At 39.3% G+C, this 18,489-nt stretch overlaps 1 protein-coding gene across 3 annotated transcripts in view; it reads left to right on the plus strand.

Moving 5' to 3' along the window:
* YWHAE (tyrosine 3-monooxygenase/tryptophan 5-monooxygenase activation protein epsilon) overlaps positions 1–18,489 on the plus strand; it is a 54,693-nt gene that overhangs the window by 17,062 nt on the left and 19,142 nt on the right. The window contains exon 2 of one of the 3 annotated variants that reach the window (XM_078437578.2): positions 7,921–8,015. The exons of the other annotated variants lie outside the window; for them this stretch is intronic. Within the exon in view, the coding sequence (XP_078293704.1) occupies positions 7,952–8,015 (64 nt within the window). The 5' untranslated portion in view covers positions 7,921–7,951. The remainder of the gene's footprint in view (positions 1–7,920; positions 8,016–18,489) is intronic. 3 annotated transcript variants of the gene reach the window in all.

An 18,489-nucleotide genomic window follows, 5' to 3' on the forward strand; every position in this document is an offset into this window, starting at 1 on the left:
TGCTTATGACTTTCTTGATTTAGTTTTCCTCCATTCAGAATGTTATTTGCCAACATTTCTTTAGTCATTTTGTCTTTACTTTTTATTCTTGTCTATCAGACTGCATTAATATTGTTACCCAGTTTTCTTTCCTATGCCTTAAAATTTTTTTTTAAACGTTTATTTATTTTTGAGATAGAGACAGTATTAATGGGGGAGGGTCAGAGAGAGAGGGAGACACAGAATCTGAAACAGGCTCCAGGCTCTGAGCTGTCAGCGCAGGGCCTGACGCGGGGCTCGAACTCACGGACCGCGAGATCATGACCTGAGCCGAAGTCGGATGCTTAACCGACTGAGCCACCCAGGCGCCCCTCTTTCCTACGCTTTTAAAAGCTGAAAGTTTTGGAATACTAGTATTAATATGTAAAGCAGTGTATTTTATTTTAGTTCTGTATGACTTTGAAGATAATAGATTAAGAGAATGGCCTATTGTAGAGGTCTTCACATCAAGTCTTGATTGATTATCAAGTAGACTTATTTGACTAATCAAGATGTGATTTAAATAATTAAAATTACCTTTTTCTCTTATTTTTATTTGACATCAAGTATTTAAGCTTAAAAATCTGAAAGTGTTTTTTTAAATTTACTGACACTTGTGAAGCAGAGAGGAATTGAGGACAATCATTACTAAAAATAGTAGCTGGCTAAAGTGCATTAAAATTGACTTGAGTAACTTGGATATTTTCCAGCTAAAGCCTCTATCTAGTATATTTTCTGTATTTTTTTTCAGTGTAGATGTATATTTGTGGAAAATTTGAAAAACCAAAGGTGGGAAGAAAACTTGTATTAACTGATGTGTTCTGTGCAGATTTTGTTTTGTTTCACTATTTCATTGTTTTTTATATATCTTTTTTATATATGTCTTTAAAAAATTTTTTTTTAGTAATCTGTACATCCAGTCTGGAGCTCAAACTCAAGACCTTGAGATGAAGAGTTGCACGTTCTTCCAGCTGAGCCAGCGAGGAGCCTGTTTTTTTTTTTTTTTTTTTTTTTTTTAACGTTTATTTTTTTGAGACAGAGACAGAGCATGAACGGGGGAGGGTCAGAGAAAGAGGGAGACACAGAATCTGAAACAGGCTCCAGGCTCTCAGCGGTCAGCACAGAGCCCGACGCGGGGCTTGAACTCACGGACCGCGAGATTATGACCTGAGCCGAAGTCGGCCGCTTAACCGACTGAGCCACCCAGGCGCCCCCGGAGCCTGTTTTTTATATACCTTTTTATCTCGTTTTGCACAGTTTTGTATTATGGACATTTTTCTCATATCACGAACTATTTTGTAAATATTCTTATTGGCTGTGTAACATCCAGTAACAAACGTTTTTGGCTGGTATATTGCTAGTAATACTGCAATGAAATACTTACATTCAATGTAGCATTTTCTGTAATTTGGGTTATTTGCTTAGGAGAGATTTTGAGGAGTGGAATTTGCTGGTCTAAGTGAACAAACCTGGGGTGCCCATGGCTCAGTCAGTTAAGTGTTTGACTTTGGCTCAGGTCATGATCTCATGGTTCATGAGTTCGAGCCCTTCCTCCCAGCTCTATGCTGACTGCTCAGAGCCTGGAGCTTCCCTTGGATTCTGTGTCTCCCTCTCTTTACTCCTCCTCCACTTGCTTGCATGCCCTCTCTCCCTCCCTCAAAAATAAACATTATAAAAAAAGGTAAATAAACCTGAGGCCTTTGGCTTCTGTACCATCCTTTTCTGAAAGGAGCTTTTCATTTTACAGTACAACGAGTTCATGAATGCTCAGTGCATATAATGTTTTCACTACAAGAACTCATGTATTTAAATATTTTAAACATTACTTAAAATGTGAAACGCATGTCTGTTTTAATTACAAAAGCTAAAATTAAATGTTATAAAGTCCAATAGTACAGCCCTGTCAAATAGATACAGCTTCTCTGTACTGCCAGAAGTAATTATTGTTATTGTTAATGGTTTGAATATACTTCGAGAATTTTGTCTTTGCTCAAGTGTCCATGCACGTACAAACACAGGAAGATACTTCCATTTTATAGACCCCAACATGCTATTGATTTGACATACATTATTACTTTGTATAACACCAATAAAGAAAAATGCTGCCAATTCCACCATTGATACATCACTAAGAAAAATCTGGATCGTATGGATGTTAATATGGAAAGTTTCCTAAAAGAGTGGATGTACACATCTGTATTACATTTTTTCATGGAAACATACATATCATTTAGCAACATACCTTTTTCTCACCAAAACATTGTAGATATTAAAAAATACTTTAGAAACCAATTGGATGATGGGTTTAGCCAGACTAACATGAAAATTTAAAAAATGGTGTGTTACTCTAGGTCAGTCTAACGACTAAAACAAAAACGTCTGGAGTGCCTGGGTGGCTCAGTCAGTTAAATGTCTGACTGTTGGTTTTGGCTCAGGTCATGATTTGAGGGTTCGTGGGTTTCAGCCCCTGGTCACTCTTGTCCAAGTTGGCAGTGTAGAACCTGCTTGAGATTCTCTCTTTCCTTCTCTCTCTGTCCCTTCCCTGCTCACTCCTCTCTCCTTCTCTAAAAATAAATAAACTTAAAATTTTTTTTTCTTTTTGTTAAATTACAGAAATGTTCAACATTTTTTAAGAAGGATTTTTATTTTTTTAATGTTTTTTCATTTTTCTTACGGTTTGTTTTTGAGAGAGTGGGGGAGGGGCAGAGAGGGAGAGAGAAAATCCCAAGCTGCCTCCCCACTGTCAGTGCAAAGCCCCATGCAGGGCTCAGTCTCAGAAACCGGGAGATCACGAGTTGGAGGCTTCACGAACTGAGCCACTCAGGTTCCCCTTCAAACATTTTTTTAAAAAAGTTTGTTTATTTTTTAAATGTTTTATTTTTGACAGAGAGCTTGAGGGCAGAGAGAGAGGAGGGAGACAGGATCTGAAGCAGGTTCTGCACTGAGAGCACAGCCCGATGCGGGGCTCGAACTCACGAACTTATGAACCATGAGATCATGACCGGAGCCAAAGTCTGATGTCCAACAGACTGAACCACCTAGGCATCTCTAAAGTTTATTTATTTTGAGTGACAGAGAGAGAGCGAGAGCGAGCGAGCACTTGTGGGCCAGTGGTGGAGGGGCAGAGAGAGGGGGTGAGAAGAGAGAATCCTAGCTCTCAGCAAGGAGCCCACAGCAGGGCTTAGTTTCACAGACTGAGATCATGACCTGAGCGAAGTCATGACCTGAGCGAAGAGTTGGACGCTCAACCCACTGAGCCACCCAGGTGCCCCAAAAGAAAAACTCCTTAAAGAATTTCAGTGTGCAAACAGCATTGAGAACCACTGGAATCGATCATTGTTTCTCATATGCCTGACTGAATTAGAGTAACTGAGTGTGCTTATTAAAAATTCAGGCATTTGGGGGCGCCTGGGTGGCTCAGTCGGTTGGACGTCTGACTTTGGCTCAGGTCACGATCTTGTGGTCCGTGAGTTCGAGCCCCGCGTCGGGCTCTGGGCTGATGGCTCAGAGCCTGGAGCCTGCTTCCCATTCTGTGTCTCCCTCTTTCTCTGCCCCTCCCCTGTTCATGCTCTCTCTCTGTCTGTCTCAAAAATAAATAAATGTTAAAAAAAAAAAATTAAAAAAAAAATTCAGACATTTGGTCTGTACTCGAAACCTAATGCGTATCTTGGGGTATACGGCTGCTTTTGACTAGATGACCTGTAACGTTCCCTTCTAGAGAGAGGCTGTCTCAACTGTTTTTTTCAGCAGTTAAGTAATTGTCAGGGATCTTGAGTTTGAGAATATTGGAAGCTATGTAGCAGTACGGCATAGCTTTTTTTGTCTAATTTTTGTCCAGCTTTGAACAATGAGTAATGGTTAGTTATGTGGGTATATTTGCCCAAGTGCAGTAATAAAGGATTACTTTCTGTCTTGCAGATGATAGAATATGTAGCATAACTTTAGATTTAAATTTAGCTGTAAATGCTAATAATCATATTTAATCTGACTTAAAAAATACTATTTATCTTGTTTTAGAGTTGGCACTGCATACCTTATGGGCTTCTTAATGTTTTTTCCCTTCATTTGTTGATTTCTATCATTTTCCCCTGTATCAACATCTATTTTTATATTACATTTTGATCATTTGATATAATTAGGAATTCCTCTCTTGGTACCTTCAAAAGCATTCCTAAGGATTTCTCCTGTAAATCCATTCTTGGGCTTTTTAATCAATAGGTATTTAGTGAGTTTTAAGAATGAGTTTCCCCTTGTGAATGATAAAAGAATGTACTATAATACTCAACGTAAAGGATCTTACGGTCCCCCTTTAAGGAGAATTGTGGCTAAAAACAAAATGATTTTGCTAGCTTATGTGATACAGGAATTTGAGAAAAGGGGAATTGAGGATAGCATTGTGAATAATTATTAGGGAAAGCTTGAGTAATAGGCGAGCTATCCAGTGGATAAGATTTGGGTAGTGAGAGAGGAAGGTTCTTTCAGATATGTAATCAAGAGTGCAGTATTGGAATTAAGCATGTGAGGCCTAAGAATGGAGTTATCTGGGCTAGAAAGAGGAGATGGAGTTAGATGATGCAAAAGGTTCTATTTATTAGGCTAGATTCTAAACCGTGTTCTTTATTTAGCTCATTACTGCATCAAGCACATTGTTAACATTCCTCTGAGGGCTTACATCCTCCTGGATTCCTCTGTCCCCCTTTTTTTAAATCTTGGAAGACAGGCAAGCAAAGAAAAGGATTTTTAAGATGCTGTTGAGTTCTGTTACTTGCTACAGAATTTGCCTATGCAGTCTTCCTTTTAACTCTCAGAACCTAGTGAGAGGTGGGTATCTCTGATCAGGAAGCAGTCTTCTAGAGATTACCTGACATAGGTTAAATAGCTTGTAAATAAATATGTACGGCAGGAAGAAAGTCTCATCTGAGTCTTTCTGGCTGTAAAGGTGGTGTTTTCCTAGCATGCTATGTTTCTCAAAGTGTGTGTGTGTGTTTTGGTCCACTTACTAAGAGTACAAGTGAGAATTGTGGAAGTGTTACTAGAATTGAATAGGACCTCTTTAGAGAGGCTTCCCAGACATATTTTCTATTTTAAAAATCCTATTTCCTCCAACACAAAGTATACTTCTATTGACTTCTAAGTTAATTTATTAATTCTGTCCACTTGAAGCCGTTTAAACTCTTGCTTAAAAATCCCAGGAGACGCTTCAAATCTTGCAAAATTATTTACTTCAAATTTCCTTCCTTTATAACTTCTAAAAATTTATTTTTTAAAAGTATTTATTTTTGAGAGAGAGCGTGCAAGCTGGGGAGGAGCGGGGGGGGGGGGGGGAGAGAATCCCAAGCAGGCTCTTTGCACTGAGCGCAGAGCCAGATACGAGGCTTGAACCCACAAACTGCGAGATCATGACGTGAGCTGAAATCAAGAGTTGGTCACTTCACCAAGTGAGCCACCCAGGTGCACCAAGACTTTTTTTTTTTATAGATTGAATTACAGTTTTGAGTAATGCAAAATCTTAAACTATGTTTTAGCATCTCCTAGAATTCCTTAGTGATTTGGAAGCCCACTCAGGTGCAAATAGACTTTAAAATGATGGCACCACAAACTTTGAGTAGACTTAAGCAGTCGAATTATTTATGATAAAGTTAAAATTGTCAAATTTGGCAGGGATTTAATGTTTAACAACCATTATAAGTTAGTTTAGCTAAGAATGTTTTGTAACCAATTTAATCTCATAGGTTTATTAGAGTGTAGTTATGTCAAAAATCATGTTCCATAGGGATTATACTGAATTTGTTGTATGGTTAACTGATACTGTACTCTCCCTTAAGATTGTCAAATGAAAATTTATTTTCCATGCTTTATGGTACAGAACTGGTACCTCCAATGGAGTATTTGTCGATGTGATAAAGTGCATGGTATTTAGAAATATCTGTGTATCTATGTATTCCTAAATGTTTTTTTCTTTCATTTTTAAAAGTTTATTTCTGAGAGAGAACACAAGCAGGGGAGGTGCAGAGAGAGAGGGGGACAGGGGCTCAGAAGCAGGCTCTGCACCGATGCAGGACTCAAACCCAGGAACCATGAACGAGATCATGACCTTAGCTGAAGTTTGGTGCTCAACTGACTGAACCACCTAGGCACCCTGGTGTATTCCTAAGTATTAACAGCAGAGTCTTTGCTACCAAGTTATTTGGATCTTTTATAAATCTGTAAGGCAGAGTATTGATTGTCATTGAATTATCTATGAATTGGCTGTTTAGAGATTGTCCAAATTTCGTTTGGCTGATAATTTCAGCTATTCCTTGGATATTGTGTAAGTCCATCAGTTCTAAAAGAAGCATAATACCTGAACTTTGACATATATAATTTTTTTTAAGGTGTATTTATTAATTTTGAGAATCCCAATCAGGCTCTGTGCTGTCAGCTGTAAGCCTGACACAGAGTTGGAACCCTTGAACCGTGAGATCATGATCTGAGTAGAAATCAAGAGTCAGATGCTTAGCTCACTGAGTCACCCAGGCACCCCACTATGTGTATCTTTTAAAAATAATGTCTGCTTTGACTTGACAGCCTTTTTTTTTTTTTTTTTTTTTAATTTTAGTGTGGTTTCATTGGCTTTTCTTTTTCTTTTATATTGATACACTAGTGCTTCCTCCCCTCTTTTCACAACTTCTGTACTTAGACAGAAGGGCCATGTGAGCTGTTTATCGGTGAAATGTGAGCAGCACTTACGTGCGTAACTGTAGAGGCAGTGAAAACCCCTTTCCTGATTTTTTGTTTTTCCTTTTTCTGCTTTGACCAGGAATCCTCAACTATCAAAAGGCATAGTTCCTCACTAAAGAAACCTTGTGTGAAGTCTCTGAAATTTGGGGAGTAATTTTGTTCCCAAGCATAATCCTCCCCCCCAGGCTATTGATTCTTTAGAAAAGGTTTAAACCTGTTTACAGCCTCTTTTGTGTTTTCAAATTGAGATGCTAAGTAGATTTCATCCAGGCTACTCTGCTTTCTAGAATTTTAGGGGATTGTTTAAAATTTATATGCTAACTTTTCTGAAGATGAGTAAAATCATCCTTTGACTGTTATCTTAAATATGTGCATGCCAAATGAAGGACATTTTACTTCTCTGGTAGCTTCAGAATATGAATGAATAAAGAGGCGTGATACTTCACCATTTCTGTGTAGACTGATTCTCTGGTGGAGTTCCTTCTCTTCATTCCTTTATTTCTAAACTGCATCTTTTTAAAATTAAGTGTGGAGATTTACATTAGAAATTTGTTTTAAGAGAGAGAGCTCGCGTGTGAGCGTGCAGCACATACTGGAACAAGCAGGGAAGAGGGGCAGAGGGAGGGAGGGAGGGAGGGAGAGAGAGAGAGAGAGAGAGAGAGAGAGAATATATCTTAAGCATGCCCCACGCTCAGCATAGAGCCAGACTTGGGCTCCATTCCATGACCCCCAGGATCATGACCTGATTAGGATGCTCAACTGACTGAGCCACCCAGGTGCCTCCTAACTACTGAGGTTTGTTTAATTTGTTACATTAAGTTCTCTGGCGTTTATTTTAGGTCTTTTAGTTCTCCCTTTGGTCCTTAATTTAGCTATTCTTCCAATGTATTTGCTGAAGCAGGTCTGGGTTTTTGGTTTTTATTCACTTGGGTGTCCGTCCCCCCCCCCCCCCCCCCCCATGCAGACATCAGGTTTTTCTTTGCTGCTGTACTTCCTCCTTTTTGAGCCCAGAAGACGCAAATATATATATTTTTTACATATGGTGCAAGAGTCATTCATGTTCATACAGGGGTCTCTCCCCTCAGTGTTAATATCTCTGATAATCATAAGATGGGGACATTCCTAAAATTTAAACTGTTGACACACTCCTTCTAATAAGTTTACCTCTTTTTATCATCAAAGGATAAAATACTTTTTCGCAGCAGCTGGGAAAATGCTGCAGGATGTTTTGTTCTCTTCTTGCTGTTCTCTTCTAGTGCAAGTGGCTTTCCATGATGGTAAGTCTTTTCTGTGGTATTTATCCTTATTTTTAGATTTTTAAAAATAAGTGTCTGTAAGATAATAGTCATGTGATGAAAGAATATTCAAGGTAAGGGAAAGATAGTGGCATTTTATTGGAATGTACAGGTCTTACACTGTCATTTATAATTGTACAGTAGATTTACCTCTTTTGGTAGATGTACTATTATTGAATAGAATATTATTTAGCAAAAAGAACTATAGGGGCAGGTTAAGCGCCTGACTTGGCTCAGGTCTTGATCTCACGATTCACAGGTTTTTGAGCCCAGTGTTGGGCTCTCTGCTGTCAGCAGGGAGCCTGTTTCAGATTCTCTTTCCCACTTCTTTCTCTGCCCCTCCCCCGACCACGCGCATGCTTGCATGCTCGCTCTCTCTCAAAAATAAATAAACATTAAAATATTTTTATCTCAGGAAGTAATAACTTCTCTATTGATCAGTCCAGATATATGCATATAAAATATATTTTGATAGGTCCCAAACAGTTTCAAACAACCATTCCTGAGAACTAATAATTAGTCTAGAGAGAGAGGTTTACTGAGATGATTTTTATAATTACACCAATGTGAATTTTAGAGAGTTTTACAGTTTACAGAGGTACCTTGTTTTTTTCCTGATCTTCCCCCATCCCCATTATAGTTCTGAGTCATCCCTAAGATAACTTTGCATTCTTTCCATGTGACATAGTGATTTGGGAAACTTGCCTTCATGCAGGCCAGCAGGAGCAGTAGAGGGACAGAGAGAGAGGGGGAGAGGTAGAGGGAATCTTAAGCAGGTTCCATGCCTAGCACGGACTAGGGGCCCAATCTTAGAACCCTTAGATCATGACCTGAGCCAGAATCAAGAGTCGGACCCTTAACCAGTTGAGCCACCCAGGTGCCCCTTTCCTTCCCTTTTTAAGGCTGAATAATATTTTATTGTATGTGTATATTACATTTTGCTTATCCATTCATCCACTGATGGACACTTGGGTTGTTTCCATGTTTTAGCTATTGTAAATAATGCTGCTGTGAACATGTGTGTACAAATGTTTTCAAGACCCTGCTTTCAATTCTTTTTGGTATATTCCCAGAAGTAAAATTGTTGGGTTATATGGTAATTGTATTTAACAAGTTTTGTGGAAGGAAATGTTTTACTGTTTCACACAACAACTATACCATTTTTCATGCCCACCAACAGTGCAGGGTCTAATTCTCCACAGCCTCATCAGCACTTCTTTCCTGCGTTTTTGGTGGTAGCCATCCTTATCTTTTATTTTTTTTAATTTTTTTAAAAGCTTTTATTTAAATTCCAGTTACCATACAGTGTAATGTTAGTTTCAGGTGTACAATATAGTGATTTGACAGTTCCATACATCACCTGGTGCTCATCACAAGTGCACTCCTTAATCCTCATCACCTATGTAACCTGTCCCCCCAACCCCCACCTCCTTTCTGGTAACCATTGGTTTATTTTTTTAAATCTTTTAAATGTTTATTTTTTGAGACAGAGAGTGGGGGAGGGGCAGAGAGGCCAACAGAGGATCTGAAGCAGCCTCTGCTGACAACACAGAGCCCTATGCGGGGCTCGAACTCAAGAAACACAGGATCATGACCTGAGCTGAAGTCGGACGCTTAACCAACTTGAGCCACCCAGGCACCCCAAGTTTGTTTTCTATAGCTGAGAGTCTGTTTCTTGGTTTGCCTCTTCTTTTTTTTACCCCCTTTGCTCTTTTGTTTCCTAAATTGCATATATGAGTGAAATCATATGGTATTTGTCTTCCTCTGACTGACTTCACTTAGCATAAATACTCTCTAGTGCCATCCGTGTTGTTGGAAATGGGCAAGATTTCATTCCCTTTTTTTTTTTAACTTTTTTTTTTTTTTTTTTTTTTTTAATTATTGGGAGACCATAAGCATGAGCATGGGAGTGGCAGAGAGAGGGGGAGACAAAGAATCTGAAGCAGGCTCCAGGCTAGGAGCTGTCAGCACAGAGCCCGACACGGGGCTTGAACTCCCAAACTACTAGATCATGACCTGAGCTGAAGTCAGATGCTCAACTGACTGAGCCACCTAGGTGCCCCATGGATTTCATTCTTTTTTATGACTAATACTAAACACACACACTTAGTTTCTTTGCCCCTCTCCCTCTCTCCCTCCCTTCCTCCCTCTCTCTCCCCCTCCCTCTCCCCCTCTCCCCCTCTCCCCCTCTCCACCTCTCCACCTCTCCACCTCTCCACCTCTCCCCCTCTCCCTGTTCATCAATCTATGGTTACTTGGGCTGTTTCCATAATTTGGCTAATGTAGATAATGCTGCTATAAACATAGGGGTGCATGTATCCCTTTGAGTTAATATTTTTATATTCTTTGGGTAAATACCTAGTAGTGTGATTATCTTTAAAAAATTTTTTTTAATGTTTATTTATTTTTGAGACAGTGCTAGAGACAGAGTGCAAGCGGCGGAGGGGCAGACAGAGGGAGACATAGAATTTGAAGTAGGCTTCAGGCTCTGAGCTGTCAGCACAGAGCCCGATGCAGGGCTTGAACTCACGAACTGTGGGATCATGACCTGAGCTGACGTTTAACCGACTGAGCTACCCAGGCGTCCCAGTGTGACTATTTTTTAAATAGATAAAGGACAGAGCTAGGATTTTTCTTTCACTGTCCTCTTAAATGCACCCTAGGAGCTCTTGACTGGGAAAAGTGGCATTTTTTTTTTAACCGTCTTTTATAGATTGCATTGATGAGTTTATTTCCCACCCACCCTTGTTTTTTACACCAACCAGTCACTTTTCCATTTAAAACATGTTATAATCCTACTCATTCTGTTTGTCTTCTCTTGATGATAAGTAGTGGAGCTTCTAGACCAGGTTCTCACAATATCCCTAAATGCTTTGACTCTTGTAATGTGCAATGGTGTTGGTTCTCCTTTGGTCATTTCGTGTACAGGATTCAATATAGGATCCCTGAAGATACCATAGTCTTGTTAGTTGGGAATATTATTTGAATGTATAGGCACTTTACCAAAGTGAGATAACATAAGACACTATACTAAATTTCCCTTTATATATTTAAAGAACAGACCTCAGATTTTCAGGATGATGATACCTTGGGTCTCAGGGACCTCTTTAGGGACAGGTATAAGTAAGTTTTCTACCAAATAATACTGCTGACAGATGATTACAGAATCTTTGGTCCTATCTAGAAGGAATCCTTAAAGATTTCATTTACCTCTGACATACTCAGTCAAGCCCACCAGAGCCTATTTCTGTCTTTTTATTTAATATAGCTTGTCTTACTGTCTTTATTCTTTCATCACATGTTTGTGTTCCTTTTGTGGCATTAGATACTATGCTCTTCTGGAAATACATAGATAAAAACACATTTCTTGACCTTTTAGGAAAGTAATTTTTTTAAAAATTACTTTTTAAGTGTTTATTTTTGAGAGAGTGTGAGCAGGAGAGGTGCAGAGGGCGGCGGGGACAGCGGATCCTAAGTGGGCTCTACACTGACAGGAGAGCCCGATGTGGGGCTCGAATTCATGAACTGTCAGGTCATGGCCTGAGCTGAAGTTGAAGTCTATGCTTAATCAGCTGAGCCACCCAGGCACCCCAGGAAGGGAATTTTCTAAATTATTGATTGACTGGAAGGTTATATTTGATGGGGAGAAAAACACTGATCTTCAGTACAGAGAAATGTGTACATGGATTGGGAAGCACAGGAAGGCTTTATAGAATGAGATGTTTGAGTTTGATTCAGAGTGAATAATTTCCTAGGCAAAGAAGAACAGTCATGGGCCAACTGATCGACCTTTACATAAAGCAAACCCAGTACCTCTCCAGAACCTTGAGTGACAGAACCTTTGTAAGGCAGTGTCTGATGCTATTATGGCCTTTTTCTTTTCTTGGGATGATTACTTTCAGTGTTCTTGGACTTAAGAATTTCTTGTTTCTATGAGCATTTAACTTGGAAAGTTCGTTGAATGTGGTGTTTGAGAGTTTAGGCACTTAAGTTAAATTGTCTGGTTTTGAATTAAAAAAAAATTTTTTTTTTTACATTTATTTATTTTTGATAGAGACAGAGCACAAGTGGGGGAGGGGCAGAGAGAGAAGGAGACCCAGAATCTTAAGCAGGCTCCATGCTCTGAGCTGTCAGCACAGCCCGACACGGGGTTCTAACCCATGAACTGTGAGATCATTGACCTGAGCCCAAGTCAGTTGCTTTAAGTGACTAAGCCACCCAGGCGCCCCTGTTTTTGTGTTTTAAAGTCAGGATTATGTTTTGTAACCACTGGCAAGTATTTTTTCCGTTTTGGGAATAATTATGGTTATGACCCTGTATGCTTCAGTACAAGGTACATTAATTCTGTCAGCTAGTACAGTGCCTGCTCATTTTTCCATGACGGATGCTGAACAGTTTGCTTCTGTTCTGATCCTGGATCTCATTAGGAACTGTAGAATTAGGCATTGTGGTAATTTTTAGTCAGTTTAATAGGTGGAAACATGCCCCCTTGTAGATTTGTACTTTGTCTTTATAAGATTACAGGGCTACTGAATCTCAGCAGAAACTTGCTTTACCAGCTGTTGGGGACATCTTGGGATAATCATGTTTACTGGGACGTTGATGTAGAAATCTTAGTGGCATGGGAGTTATTCTGCTAGGCATGGGCATTAAGCTTTTTGGAGATAGTGTTCTGGAGGGTTAACTTGGTGGAAAAGGATGTGCTTTAAGCAAGAATAAGCCAAAGTTTAATGTATTAAGCTTGTGTCTCTTGTCACTGCATCCATTTATTGCATCTGTTCTTACTTCAATTAAAACAAACAAAAAAAAGACCGGGTTGGGGGGTGGGGAGGAAAAGACCAAAGGATCCCCATCCAGATGAATTCAAATGAATATTCAAATCTGAGGTAGTATGATTAAAGGAAAGTACAGCTCTGGAGTCTGATTGCCTGGGTTTATAATCTACTGACTTTGTGATTTTGATCAAGTTTAACTTCCCTGTTCTTCAATTTCCTTATAAAATGGGGATAATACTGCTACCTACTTCAAAGGTTTGTTGAGAAGATTAAATGCATTAATACCTGCAAAGCATTTGGAACAGTGCCTGGCATGAGGTGTTTTATTTGTGAATGGTTTATTGAATGAATATATTTACACAAATACTTCAAAGAGCAAAACTAAGAAATAAAGCTAAATTAAAGTCAGGGTGAAAAATAGGGAACTTCTTTTGGCAGGATAGTCCCATAACAAATACAGGCAAGCTGGTTTAAAGTAATTGCTGTCTAACTAGGCTATTACTACACAGTAAAGGGGAAATGGCCTGGAACCAAACAGGCTTTTTTTTTTTTTTTTTAACTTTATAAATTATTATTACTATTTTTGAGAGAAAAAGGGCACAAATGATCGAGGGGCAGAGAGAGAGAGAGAGACAGACCGAAGCAGGGCTCGAGTTCACCCAAAGCAGAACTCGAACTCACGAACTGTGAGATCATGACCTGAGACAAAGTCAGATGCTTTTAACTGACTAAGCCACCCAGGTGCCCCCAAACAGGCATTTATTAGTATGTTTGATTACTGTGCCCTTTCTTTTTTTTTTTTTTTTTTTTTTTTTTTACTGTGCCCTTTCTGTTGCTAGTATTCTAAATTTCAGTTTCTTTGATGATTTTCAGTCAGCTACCTATTGTCCCCAAGCTACTTGGAAGTCTCCCAAATTTTGTCCAGAGTTTTTGTACCAAATTGCCTCTGCATCCACACGTAGTCTTTGACAGTGACACTCTATTCACTGGTTCATAAGTTTTGATCATACCTGCTGCAAACAGATTTGACAGCCATCCCCCATCCCAGAAGTGCTTAGATCACATTGAGAAAATAGTTATTGCAGAGGAGACTTTGTGAAATACTAGTTAAATTGAGCATTTTATGTGAATATAATTGCACTAATCCTGCTCATGGTGGTTTTGAAGGTGTGGCCAGTTTTGGATAAATCAGTTTTCACGTAAAGTTTTGGGGTACTTTATAGGTAGGATCATGTTTCTGTTGCTGGTGTTAAAAGGGTGAGGATGACACCAAGGTTTTCACGAGAGCTTCATTATAGTCATAATTTGCAAATTGGTACAAAGCGCTGGTTGTATAGAACACCTAGGGGTAGTAGGAAGTGCTTTTCTGACTCATGGCTACTACTCTCCCTTAATCTACTACCTTCAGGAATGGACAGATTCTGGAAGTTGAGGGGCTAAGAGGGAAGAGTTGGGGTCTTAAAAGTAAATAACATCTGCAACTCCATTATAAAAAGACAAGCCAATTAAAAGATTGGCAAAGCATCTGAATATTTTCCAGAGAAAGTACGCAGATGGCCAGTAAGCACATGAAAAGATGCTCAACATCATTAGCCATTAAAGAAATAAAAACCATGATGTGTACGACTTTGCCCACACTGAGGTAACTTTTTTTTTTAAAAGAAACTAACAAATATTGGTGAGAGTATGGAGGAATTAGAATCTTCCTATATTGCCAGTAGGAATGTAAAAATAGTGCAGCCCCTGGGAAAAAGTTTGGCAGTTCCTTCAGAAAGTTACTATGATGTCCCTGCAGTTCCACTGCTAGGTAATATAGGCAAGAGACCTGAAAGCATACTTCTGTGAATATTCATAGCAGCGTTAGTCATGGTGGCCAAAAAGTGAAAATTCAACTCACATGTCCACTAACTGGTAAATGTATAAATAAAATGTGGTATATCCATATAGTTTGTGAACTATATTGTTAGGTGCTGCATTCTGGGTGAACCCTGAGACATGCTAACTGAAAGAAGCCAGTTACAAAGACAACATATTACAAGCATACTTGGAGATATTGTGGATTTAGTTCCAGACTGCTGCAGTAAAGCGAACATCCCAATGAAGCGAATATCCTAATCAAGTCAGATGAATTTTTTGGTTTGCTAGTGCATATAAAAGTTATTTTTACAATATGCTGTAGTCCTTAAGTATGCAGTAGCATTATGTCAAAAAAAATTATATACCTTAGTTAAAAATACTTTATTGCTAAAAAATGCTGTGTCTGAACTTTCAGTGAGTCATCTTTTTGGTGCTGGAATGTCTTGCCTTGTTGATGGCTGCTAACGGATCAGGGTGGTGGTTGCTGAAGGTAGGGACGGTTGGGGCAGTGTCTTAAAAAAGACAACAGTGGGGCGCCTGGGTGGCTCAGTCGGTTAAGCGTCCGACTTCAGCTCAGGTCATGATCTCATAGTCTGTGAGTTCGAGCCCCGCGTCGGGCTCTGTGCTGACAGCTCAGAGCCTGGAGCCTGTTTCAGATTCTATGTCTCCCTCTCTCTGACCCTCCCCTGTTCATGCTCTGTCTCTCTCTGTCTCAAAAATAAACATTAAAAAAAAAAAAAAAAGACAACAGTGAGGTTTTCTGCATTGATTGATTTCCTTTCAGGAGCATGGGGTGCTGTTTGATAGCATTTTGCCCATGGTAGAATGTCTTTCAAAATTGGGAGTCAATGTCAAGCCTCTTAAATCCTGCTAATGCTTTATCAACTAAGTCTAAGTACTATTTTAAATGCTTTAATGTCATTTCAGAAGTCTTTTTTCCAATTAAAATTTTTTTCTTAAATTTACATCCAAGTTAGTTAGCATATAGTACAATACTGATTGCAGGAGTCAAATCCAGTGATTCATCCTCTTCATATAACATCGAGTGCTCATCCCAACAAGTGTCATGCTTAATGCCCCTTGCCCATTTAGCCCATACCCCCACCCACAACCCCTTCAGCAACCCTGTTTGTTCTCTATATTTAAGAGTATGTTATGTTTTGTTCCCCTCCCTGTTTTTATGGTTTTTTGCTTCCTTTCCATTATGTTCATCTGTTTTGTGTCTTAAATTCCAGATATGAGTGAAGTCCTATTTGTCTTTCTCTAATTTTGCTTAGCATGATACACTCTAGTTCCATACATATTGTTTCAAATGGCAAGGTTTCATTCTTTTTGATTGCTGAGTAATAATACTCCATTGTGTGTGTGTGTGTGTGTGTGTGTGTGTGTGTGTGTGTGTGTGTATTTCACATCTTTATCCATTCCTCTGTCGATGGACATTTGGGCTCTTTCCATACTTTGGCTGTTGTGGATAACACTGTTATAAACATTGGGGTGCATGTGCCCCTTTGAAACAGCATGCCTGTATCCTTTGGATAAATATGTAGTAGTGTAGTTGCTGGGTTGTAAGGTAGTTCTATTTTTAAATATTTTGAGGAAACTCCATACCGTTTTCCAGAGTGGTTGCACCAGTTTGCATCCCACTAACAGTGAAAAAGGGTGCTTTTTTTTTTCCACATCCTTGCCAACGTCTTTTGTTGTCTGAGTTGTTAATTTGTAGCCATTCTGACAGGTGAGGTGGTATCTCATTGTGGTTTTGATTTGTATTTCCTTGATGATAAGTGATGTTGAGTATGTTTTCATGTGTCTGTTAGCCATCTGGATGTCTTCTTTGGGAGAAGTGTCTATTCATGTCTTTTGCCCATTTCTTCACTGGATTATTTGGTTTTTGGGTGTTGATTTTGATAAGTTCTTTATAGATTTTGGATTCATTTCAGCAGTCTTAACCAGAAGTAAATTCCATCTCAAAAAACCTTTTTCTGGGGTGCCTGGGTGGCTCAGTCGGTTGAGTGTCCCAACTTTGGCTCAGGTCATGGTCTTGCAGTTCGTGTGTTTGAGCCCCGTATCAGGCTTGCGTTGGATTTTCTGTCCCCCTCCCTGCCCTTCCTCCACTCACACTCTCGCAAAGATAAATGAACATTAAAAAAAATAAACCATTTTCTTTGCTCCATTCATAAGAAGCAACCTAACTCCCTTATTTGTCAGTTTTATCAGGAGATTGCAGCAGTTGAGATTGCAGCAGTTGAGTCAACCTTCAGGCCTACTTTGTTATTTTATTATTTTATTATTTTAGTTGATTTATTTATTTTGAGAGAGGGAGAGAGCGTGCATGCGAGGGAGGGGCAGAGAGAGAGAATCCCAAACAGGCTCTGTACTGTCAGTTCAGAGCCTGATGCGGGGCTTGATCTCACGAACTGTGAGATCATGACCTGAACAGAAATCAAGAGAAATGAAGAGTTGGGCCTTTAACTGACTGAGCCCCTCCCTGTCAATCCTGTCAAACAGGAGCCCCTGTTATGTTATTTATTTTTTTTATTGGCTCTTAGAGTTTACACACAATGTTACATTAATTGCAGGTTTACAGCATTGATTGAGCAACTGTATGGATTATACAATGCTCACCACAAGTGTAGCTACTTCTGTCACTATACAGCATTATCACAACACCACTGACTGTATTCCCTGTGCTGTACCTTTCATCCCTCTGACTTATTCCATAACTGGAAGCCCATACCTCCCACTCTCTTTCACACTTTTGTCCATCCCCTACCTCCCTTTCCTCTGGCAGCTACCAGTTCTCTGTACTTAGGGGTCTGTTCCTGCTTTTTTGTTTGTTCTTTTATTTTGTTCTTTAGATTTCATATATAGGTGAAATACAGTATTTGTCTTTCTCTGTCTTATTTCACTTGGCAGAATATCTTCTGTGTCCGTCCATATTATTGCAAATGACAAGAGGTCATTCTTTTTCGTGGCTGAGTAGTATTCCATGGAATGTATGTGTACACACTATATCTTTATCCATTCATCTCTTGATCGACACTTAGATTGCTTCCATATCTTGGTTATTGTAAATAATACTGTGGTAAGTGGAGATGCATATATCTTTTCAAATTAGTGTTTTTATTTTCATTGAGTTAAATACTCAGTAGTGGAATTACTGGATCCTATGGTATTTCTATTTTTAATTTTTAAAAAATTTTTTATGTTTATTTTTTTATTTTTGAGAGAGAGAGACGGAGCATGAGTGGGAAGAGCAGAGAGAGAGAGAGACAGACAGACAGACACAGACAGACAGAACCCGAAGCAGGCTCCAGGCTCTGTCAGCAGAGCCCGACGTGGGGCTTGAACCCATGAACTGTGCGATCATGACCCGAGCTGAAGTTGTCCAGCTCAACCGACGGAGCCACCCAGGCGCCCCGTCTATTTTTAATTTTTTGAGGAATCTCCATACTGTTTTCTACAGTGGCTGCACGAATTTACATTCCCACCAGTAGTGCATTAGGGTTCCTTTCTGTCCACATGTTCACCAACACTTCTTATTTTTTGTCTTTTTGACAGTAGCCATTCTGACAGGTGATACCTCGTTTTGATTAAGTCCACTTTTTTTAAAGTTTATTTACGTAATGTCCACCCAACATGGGTCTTGAACTCATGATCCCAAGATCAAGAGTGGCATGCTGTACTGATTGAGCCAGCCAGGCACCCCTGAAATGTATTTCTTTTTTTTTTTTTCTTTCTGAAATGTATTTGTTAATAATAGTGAAAGTTGAAATTATCCTTGATTCTTGGGATGCAGAATTGATATTGTGTTAGCAGGCATGTGA

The sequence above is a fragment of the Panthera onca genome, chromosome E1 (genome assembly GCF_046562875.1).
Source record: "Panthera onca isolate mPanOnc1 chromosome E1, mPanOnc1 haplotype 2, whole genome shotgun sequence".
NCBI lineage: Eukaryota > Metazoa > Chordata > Mammalia > Carnivora > Felidae > Panthera > Panthera onca.